Source organism: Mustelus asterias, unplaced genomic scaffold (assembly GCF_964213995.1).
Source record: "Mustelus asterias unplaced genomic scaffold, sMusAst1.hap1.1 HAP1_SCAFFOLD_1481, whole genome shotgun sequence".
Taxonomy (NCBI): Eukaryota; Metazoa; Chordata; class Chondrichthyes; order Carcharhiniformes; family Triakidae; genus Mustelus; species Mustelus asterias.
In genome coordinates this window covers 80,147-90,202 of record NW_027591426.1, presented here as the reverse complement: position 1 = coordinate 90,202, position 10,056 = coordinate 80,147, and the positions used below count along the sequence as shown (strand labels likewise).

The following is a 10,056-nucleotide window of genomic DNA, read 5'->3' as shown; positions in this document are numbered from 1 at the left end:
GGATGTACATTACTGAAAAGAGGGCCATTCGGCCCATCAGTCCATGCTGTTACGTTTGTGCTCCTGTCTTTTTCTTCCTAACCCGATTCCCTTCTCCCTCATACACCGAGCTGACTACCTCTTAATGCATTGACACCGATCACTTCCCCCACTCCCCGCGGGGAGTGAGTCCCACATTCTCCCCCACTCCCCCGTGGGAGCGAGTCCCACATTCTCCCCCACTCCCTCGTGGGAGCGAGTCCCACATTCTCCCCCCACTCCCCCGTGGGAGCGAGTCCCACATTCTCCCCCACTCCCCCGTGGGAGCGAGTCCCACATTCTCCCCCACTCCCCGTGGGAGCGAGTCCCACATTCTCCCCCCACTCCCCGTGGGAGCGAGTCCCACATTCTCCCCCACTCCCCGTGGGAGCGAGTCCCACATTCTCCCCCACTCCCCGTGGGAGCAAGTCCCACATTCTCCCCCCACTTCCCATGGGAGCAAGTCCCACATTCTCCCCCCACTCCCCGTGGAGCGAGTCCCACATTCTCCCCCACTCCCCGTGGGAGCGAGTCCCACATTCTCCCCGCGGGAGCGCGTCCCACATTCTCCCCCCACTCCCCCGTGGGAGCGAGTCCCACATTCTCCCCCACTCCCCGCGGGAGCGAGTCCCACATTCTCCCCGCGGGAGCGAGTCCCACATTTCTCCCCCGTGGGTGCGAGTCCCACATTCTCCCCCACTCCCCGTGGGAGCGAGTCCCACATTCTCCCCCACTCCCCATGGGAGTGAGTCCCACATTCTCCCCCCACTCCCCATGGGAGCGAGTCCCACATTCTCCCCCACTCCATTTACCGGGATGATAGCAGAGATGTGTGGGTTTACAGTTTATTTTATTTATTTTTGTTAGAAGTCGGCTTACATTAACGCCGCAATGAAGTTACTGTGAAATTCCCCCAGTCGCCCACACTCCGGCGCCTGTTCGGGTCTTGCAGTCACAGTCGCCGGAGTGTGGGCGACTGGGGGAATTTCACAGTAACTTCATTGCAGCGTTAATGTAAGCCGACTTGTGACAAAAATAAATAAATTGTAATCCCGCACATCTCTGGATCGACAGGCTGCGTCTCGTCTCTACTTGGGGGGGGGGGGGGGGGGGGTGATCTAATAGAGCTCTTTAAAATACTGGGAGGTTTTGAGAGACCTTTCCCCCCTCGTGGGGGTAAGAGATGAACTAGAGACTGTCGGTATAAGATGGTCACGAAGAACCCCACTGGGAAATTCCAGAGAAATGTCTTTGTGAAGCTTGTCACTCGAAACACATTTGCATATCATCAAATCTGAAAGTGAGCAAATTATTGAAAGCTTTTCTCTGCATTAAAAGGTATTTTTTGTCGTCTTTTCCCGACAATCAGTAGATTCTTAATCCCAGATATTTTTTTATTGAATTCAAATTCCACCATCTGCCGTGGGCGGGATTCGAACCCGGGTCTCCCAGAACATTAGCTGAGTTTCTGGATTGATAGTTTTAGTGATAATACCATTGGGCCGTCGCCTCCCTGTAAAATGTGCCCGTTTGTGAACTTGCGCTCCAGAGAAGCAGCTCAGTTTTGTCAGCGAAGGTTGGGGAGAATACCCCACAGTAATTAATTCCCCCCTCGGGGCTAGCTCTGTTTTTGTTTGTGTGGACACTGGGCAGGCTGACTCTGGCGTGAACTTCTTCCCAAGCTGCCGCATGACGGTCGTGGGAAAGTGGCTTCGCCCCAGGCTTGAAACCCTACCGTTTTCTGCGCTGGTTTGGCCTGTTACTGGCTGAGGAAAGGAGCAGGAACTCTCATGCTCCCCCCCCCCCCCCCCCCCCGGGGGCAGCTTGTCTCTCCAGTAGGGCCCAGGCGTCCCACAGCATATTTATAGCCAGTACTGAGCTTTCTCTAAATAACAGTCGGTCATCGCTGAGGCAGCGGGCAATACAAGGCAGCACGGTAGCGCAGTGGTTAGCACTGCTGCTTCACAGCTCCAGGGTCCCGGGTTCGATTCCCGGCTCGGGTCACTGTCTGTGTGGAGTTTGCACATTCTCCTCATGTCTGCGTGGGTTTGCTCCGGTTTCCTCCCACAGTCCAAAGATGTGCGGGTTAGGTTGATTGGCCAGGTTAAAAATTGCCCCTTAGAATCCTGGGATGCGTAGGTTAGAGGGATTAGCGGGTAAATATGTGGGGGTAGGGCCTGGGTGGGATTGCGGTCGGTGCAGACTCGATGGGCCGAATGGCCTCCTTCTGCACTGTAGGATTTCTATGAATATCACCACGTGTGATGTAAAGTAAAATAAAGGTAAAGTTTATTTATTAGTCACAATAAAGCTTGCATTAACACTGCAATGAAGTTACTGTGAAAATCCCCCTCGTCCGCCACACTCCGACGCCTGTTCGGGGTAACACTGAGGGAGAATTTAGCACCCTAACCAGCACGTCTTTCGGACTGTGGGAGGAAACCGGAGGAAACCCACGCAGACACGGGGAGAGAACGTGCAGACTCCGCACAGACAGTGACCCAAGCCGGGAATCGAACCCGGGTCCCTGGCGCCGTGAGGCATCAGTGCTGACCAGCGTGCCGCCCACAGGGGGTTCGCACTGTGCAAGGACATGTGCCTTGCAGTTGAGGGGGGGGGACGTTGCCCCAGGTCACGCGTGGCCAGCCCTCGTTTGGGGAGCAAGGGCGGATTACCTCAACGCAATCGCAAACAATGATGCGTTCCTTTGTCGTTCCGTGTGTCGCAAAAGAGTCATTTTGCTTCGTCCGAATATATATCTTGTAGCTGGACACATCTGATCTCTCTCCCTTTGCAGCTCCTTCGTCATGGACGAGTTTAAACGCAAATACTCAAACGAGGACACTTTAGCTGTCGCGTTGCCGCACTTCTGGGAGCATTTCGACGGCGAGGGCTGGTCCATCTGGTACGGGGAGTACAAGTATGCCGCCGAACTCAGCCTCACCTTCATGAGCTGTAACCTGATCTCCGGTAAGAGTCTTGCTGTTCTCGTGCAGAGTTCTGGAGCCTCTGAACGCGCGCCTGCGCGCCCGTCCACCCCATGATCCCGTCTGACACTCCAGCGTGGAGGGAGTTCTTCGGATGAGACGCTGAGCTGCGTCTGCTCTCTCTCTCGGGTGGATAGAAACCATTCCCGGCGGCCCATTCCTGAGAGGAGTTGGGGGGGGGGGGGGGGGGGGCAAGGGGGATTTCACCCCCGTGTCCTCGGGGCCGATATTTATCCAATTACTCAAACTTGATTGTCTGGTCGCTGTTTGTGGGATCTTGCTGTGTGCACATTGGCTGCCGTGTTGCAATGGAGGGGAAGTACTTGGGGCTGCAAAGCACCGCGGGGCACCCCAGAATTGTGAATGGTGCTACAGACATGAAAATCTTTCTCTCTGCCTGTGTGATTGCTGTCAGAAGCGTAGATTCGGAGAATCCCTGTGGTGCAGAAGAAGGCCATTCGGCCCATCGGGTCTGCACCGACCACAATCCCACCCAGGCCCTATCCCCATAACCCCAGATATTTATCCTGCTAATCCCTCTAACCTACGCATCCCGGGACACTGGGGAGCAATTTAGCATGGCCAATCCCCCTAACCCGCACATCTTTGGACACTAAGGGGTAATTTAGCATGGCCAATCCCCCTAACCCGCACATCTTTGGACACTAAGGGACAATTTAGCATGGCCAATCCACCTAACCTGCACATCTTTGGACACTAAGGGGCAATTTAGCATGGCCAATCCCCCTAACCCGCACATCTTTGGACACTAAGGGGTAATTTAGCATGGCCAATCCACCTAACCCGCACATCTTTGGATACTAAGGGGCAATTTAGCATGGCCAATCCACCTAACCTGCACATCTTTGGACACTAAGGGACAATTTAGCGTGGCCAATCCACCTAACATACACATCTTTGGACACTAAGGGACAATTTAGCATGGCCAATCCACCTAACATACACATCTTTGGACACTAAGGGACAATTTAGCGTGGCCAATCCACCTAACATACACATCTTTGGACACTAAGGGACAATTTAGCATGGCCAATCCACCTAACCTCCACATCTTTCTGACTGTGGGAGGCACAGTAAGAAGTGTCACAACACCAGGTTAAAGTCCAACAAATTTATTTGGTCGCACGAGCTTTCGGAGCGCTGCCCCTTCATCAGGTGCGTGTGGGAGGAAACCGGAGCACCCGGAGGAAACCCAGGCAGACACGGGGAGAACGTGCAGACTCCGCACAGACAGTGACCCGAGCCAGGAATTGAACCCGGGTCCCTGGCGCTGTGAGGCAGCAGTGCTAACCCACCGTGCTGCCCTGAGGCCAGCAGTGCAGGCTGGTACGACTGCAGTCCGTTTAACCTCCTTAGCGAGGTGCACTGCCCTCCATGGTAGAAACATAGAAAACTACAGCACAAAACAGGCCCTTCAGCCCCACAAGTTGTGCCGAACATATCCCGACCTTCTAGGCCTACCTATAACCCTCCATCCTATTAAGTCCCATGTACTCATCCAGGAGTCTCTTAAAAGACCCTATTGAGTTTCCCTCCACCACCACTGACGGCAGCCGATTCCACTCGCCCACCACCCTCTGTGAAAAACTTCCCCCTAACATTTCCCCTGTACCTACCCCCCAGCACCTTAAACCTGTGTCCTCTCGTAGCAGCCATTTCCACCCTGGGAAAAAGCCTCTGAGAGTCCACCCGATCTATGCCTCTCAACATCTTATACACCTCTGTTAGGTCTCCTCTCATCCTACGTCTCTCCAAGGAGAAAAGACCGAGCTCCCTCAGCCTATCCTCATAAGGCATGCCACTCAATCCAGGCAACATCCTTGTAAATCTCCTCTGCACCCTTTCAATCTTTTCCACATCCTTCCTGTAATGAGGCGACCGGAGCTGAGCACAGTACTCCAAGTGGGGTCTGACGAGGGTCTTGTATAGCTGCATCATTATCCCCCGGACTCCTAAACTCAATCCCTCGATTGATAAAGGCCAGCACACCATACGCCTTCTTAACCACCTCCTCCACCTGCGGGGCCGATTTAAGAGTCCTATGGACCTGGACCCCAAGGTCCTTCTGATCCTCTACCGTACTAAGACTCTTTCCCTTTATATTGTACTCCTTCATCCCATTTGACCTGCCAAAACGGACCACGACGCATTTATCTGGGTTGAAGTCCATCTGCCACTTCTCCGCCCAGTCTTGCATCCTATCTATGTCCCTCTGTAACTTCTGACATCCCTCCAGACTATCCACAACCCCACCAACCTTCGTGTCGTCGGCAAACTTACCAACCCATCCCTCCGCTTCCTCATCCAGGTCATTTATGAAAATGACAAACAGCAAGGGTCCCAGAACAGATCCCTGGGGCACTCCACTGGTGACCGACCTCCATTCAGAAAAAGACCCATCTATGCACACTGAGTGACGGAAACTCACTCAGAGTCATCACGAGTCCCGGGAGTGAGGGGTACTTGTGCAGCCAGGCGGTGCTAACCTTCAGCAGAGGGACAGACTAGTGCAGCTTTGTGTATTGGGACTGCGCGCACGCACACACACACACACCCCCTCTGTCCTATTAGACTCGGAACGTTAACAGTGCGTCTCTCTGCGCCCGTGCAGCTGAGTACTTGCAGCACTTCCTGTTTGTTATCCCTCTCCCGTGTCGGTCTTGGCCGCCGCGATGCTGCCTTCCCCCTCTGACTTGTTAACTTGCTCCTGTTTCCAGGTATGTTCCAGCGCTTGGACAAGCTCCGCAAGAACGCCTTTGCCAGTGTGATCCTGTTCGGGGCGAACAACGACAGCAGTATCTCCGGGGTCTGGGTGTTCCGTGGCCATGAGCTGGCCTTCCCGGTAAGACCTTGCTGCGGGGGAGCAATCAGAGGGGCTTCCATTTAATGGTTGCTTTGCGTTCCCCTTTGGCCGGGGTCAAGGGGACATGTCCCGACCGGGGAGGGGGCAACTTTGATTTGATTCCGGAGGAGTGAGTGACTGCTTTGGAACGCCTCTCCGCCCCTCGAGGCGGTGGGCCCTGATCTGTGGCGAGGGTGCAGTTCGCTGAAGAGTTGGAAAACGGGTGATTTCAGCCTGCAGTTTTCCAACTCTGCTTCTCAAGATGGCGGCGGAGTCAGGCCGCTTCTTGCAAGCTGTCCCCAGCATGCCTTTCCATTCTCTCTCTCTCTCAATCTCGTCCCACGCTTCTAAAACTCCATTCTAACTCTTTTAAACTCTTTAACAATGCTCACTAAGCTGATCCTTCTCTGCACCCTAGCTGTGACTGTAACACTACATTCTGCACCCTCTCCTTTCCTTCCCACCTCTGTACTCTATGAACAGTATGCTTTCTATAGCGCACAAGAAACAATACTTTTCACTGTGTCCCAGTACATGTGACAATAATAAATCAAATCAAATATTAAGTTGATCTTTCTCTACACCCGAGCTATGACTGTAACACTACATTCTGCACCCTCTCCTTTCCTTCTCCCCTATGTACTCTATGAACGGTATGCTTTGTCTGTATAGCGCGCAAGAAACAATACTTTTCACTGTATCCCAATACATGTGACAACAATAAATCAAATCAAATATTAAGTTGATCTTTCTCTACACCCTAGCTGTGACTGTAACGCTACATTCTGCACTCTCTCCTTTCCTTCCCTATGAACGGTATGCTTTGTCTGTATAGCGCGCAAGAAACAATACTTTTCACTGTATCCCAGTACATAGAACAGTACAGCACAGAACAGGCCCTTCGGCCCTCGATGTTGTGCCGAGCTTTGTCTGAAACCAAGATCAAGCTATCCCACTCCCTATCATCCTGGTGTGCTCCATGTGCCTATCCAATAACCGCTTGAAAGTTCCTAAAGTGTCTGACTCCACTATCACTGCAGGCAGTCCATTCCACACCCCAACCACTCTCTGCGTAAAGAACCTACTTCTGATATCCTTCCCATATCTCCCACCATGAACCCTATAGTTATGCCCCCTTGTAACAGCTACATCCACCCGAGGAAATAATCTCTGAACGTTCACTCTATCAATCCCCCTCATCATCTTATAAACCTCTATTAAGTCACCTCTCTTCCTCCTCCGCTCCAGAGAGAACAGCCCTAGCACCCTCAACCTTTCCTCATAAGACCTACCCTCCAAACCAGGCGGCATCCTGGTAAATCTCCTCTGCACTCTTTCCAGCGCTTCCACATCCTTCTTATAGTGAGGTGACCAGAACTGCACACAATATTCCAAATGTGGTCTCACCAAGGTCCTGTACAGTTGCAGCATAACCCCACGGCTCTTAAACTCCAACCCCCTGTTAATAAAAGCTGACACACTATAGGCCTTCTTCACGGCTCTATCCACTTGAGTGGCAACCTTCAGAGATCTGTGGATATGAACCCCAAGATCTCTCTGTTCCTCCACATTCCTCAGAACCCTGCCGTTGACCCTGTAATCCGCATTCAAATTTGTCCTCCCAAAATGAATCACCTCGCACTTATATCAGGGTTAAACTCCATCTGCAATTTTTCAGCCCAACTCTGCATCCTATCTATGTCTCTTTGCAGCCTACAACAGCCCTCCACCTCATCCACTACTCCACGAATCTTGGTGTCACCAGCAAATTTACTGACCCACCCTTCAGCCCCCTCCTCCAAGTCATTGATAAAAATCACAAATAGCAGAGGACCAAGCACTGATCCCTGTGGTACACCGCTGGTAACTGGTCTCCAGTCTGAAAACTTTCCATCCGCCACCACCCTCTGTCTTCGATGAGACACAGTAAGAGTTTTAACAACACCAGGTTGAAGGCCAACAGGTTTATTTGGTTGTTCACCCCAGTCCAACGCCGGCATCTCCACTTCTATGAGATAGCCAGTTACTTATCCAATCGGCCAAATTTCCCTCTATCCCACACCTCCTTACTTTCTTCATGAGCCGACCATGGGGGACCTTATCAGTAAATTTGCTGATGACACCAAGATTGGTGGAGTAGTGGATGAGGCCTTACTGAAATCCATGTATACGACATCAACTGCCCGACCTTCCTCTACACGCTTAGTTACCTCCTCAAAGAATTCAATCAAATTTGTGAGGCAAGACTTGCCCTTCACGAATCCGTGTTCACTATCTGTTTACATGTGACAACAAATCAAATCGAATGAATGGAATATCTGTAGTGACTCCGGGTTAGTGTCCAGCCCCTTGCTCTCAGTGTCACTGCTCCTGGCTGCTGGAACTCTTGAGGTGGACGGAGGACTAGGGACCAGGGTCCCTGCTGCCAATCCCCAACCACGCCTCTCCCTGGAGATCACATGGTCTGGAATGGGGGGGTGGGGGTGAGTCAATAGGTTGTGATGAACAAAGCATCGTAGCTGTGAGGGACAGCTCGGTGGATAGGATATTAGGATGTAGATAGGCTGGAAAATTGGGCGGGGATCCTGGATTCAGGATTCAATCCTGGACCGGGGAGCGGTGCGGGCTTGGAAGGGCCGAAGGGCCTGTTCCTGTGCTGTATTGTTCTTTGTTCTTGTTGTTCTTGTTCACGGTAAGAAGTCTCACAACACCGGGTTAAAGTCCAACAGGTTTATTTGGAATCACGAGCTTTCGGGGCGCTGCTCCTTCATCAGGTGAGTGGAGAGGTGGGTTTCACAAACACGGCATATACAGACAGGGGCACAATTGCAAGATAACGTTTGGAATGCGAGTCTTTACAGGTAATCAAGTCTTTAAAGGCAATCGGGCCTTTGCAGGTACAGACAGTGCGTGTGGAGAGCGGGATAATCACAGGTTGAAGCGGTGTGAATTGTCTGAAGCCAGGGCAGTTAGGGTTTTTGCAAGCCCAGGCCAACCTCTCCACTCACCTGACGAAGGAGCCGCGCTCGGAAAGCTCGTGATTCCAAATAAACCCGTCGCACTTTAACCCGGTGTTGTGAGACTTCTTACTGTGTCCCACCCCCAGCCCAACACCGGCACCTCCACATCGTCGATCCCTAACCAGTCGCCCTTGCTGGAAAGCGTTGGCCTTTAACCCCGGCTGCGTTGTCCGCTGCAGAGTGGGCGGTGGGTAAGGGGGTCGGCGTGGGTGCTTACGATGTGTTTTTATTTATTTAATTTTTTTTTGCTTTCCTGTTCAGATGTCTCCCGACTGGCAAGTGGACTACGAGTCCTACAGCTGGCAAAAGCTGGACGTTGACAGTGAGGAGTGCAGGACGATGGTGAAGGAATACTTCGCCTGGGAGGGAGAGTTCAAGCACGTGGGCAAATCCTTTAACCAGGGCAAGATCTTCAAGTGAGCGATGGACTCTGTACCCAGTTCAGTACCGGCAGTTTCCCCCCCCCCCCGCCGCCCAGGCCAGACTGCTGCGTTCCCCTCCCATCACCACCACCCAGTGCACGTGGCAATAACATCAGCTGCTATTTTTAAATAACAGATGCAGAATAAAAAAAGAAACTTAGTTCATTTGCTGCCTTTTGTCCATTTTGTTGCGGAGCCTGGGTTCCGAATCTGAGCTGGTGTTCCGTGGCGGTGCAGAGGGAATCCTGCTGCGTTGGAAGGCTGTGACCTGACGTTGAACTGAGCTGAGCTTGCCTTGCCTTGCCTTGCCTGCTGAAAGAATTTTGAGGAGCAGGTTTATCCGTGTGTCCCTGATCAGTGCTCTCCCCAAACAGACCCAGTCCTTCCCCCTCCTTACTGGCCCAGGGTGTCAGCTGCTGTCACCTGCGTCCGTTCGCTGCACTTCAGAAGACGGTTCTGTGACCCCCCCTTGCTGTTTTGAACCCCCTTTCTCTTCTTCTCGTATCTCTCTGGAGGGGGGGGGGGATACCATTCCTTCCTTCCCTACCCCCCCTCTCCTCCCCGCCCCCCCAATCTCTTCCCAAACATAAGAGTAATCCTCAACTTTCCTTCTCTCTTTCGGCTCCTCCAAACGGCCCATCGAGGTATTTGTCACTGTTTCTCTGCGACGATCCGATCCGATCCTCCTGTCTCGCTCGTCAGGGAGTATTCCCGCTCCTTGTTCTCCCCCCCCCCCCCACTCCTGG

At 52.6% G+C, this 10,056-nt stretch overlaps 1 protein-coding gene across 1 annotated transcript; it reads left to right on the top strand.

The window, feature by feature from the left end:
- The first annotated feature begins 2,795 nt into the window (after positions 1-2,795).
- LOC144488345 (elongation factor 1-gamma-like) lies at positions 2,796-9,475 on the top strand. The gene is made up of 3 exons (XM_078206394.1): positions 2,796-2,988; positions 5,744-5,868; positions 9,150-9,475. The coding sequence occupies exons 1-3, from the start codon at positions 2,826-2,828 to the stop codon at positions 9,306-9,308; spliced, it is 447 nt and encodes a 148-aa protein (XP_078062520.1). The 5' UTR covers positions 2,796-2,825; the 3' UTR covers positions 9,309-9,475.
- The last annotated feature ends 581 nt before the right edge of the window (positions 9,476-10,056 follow it).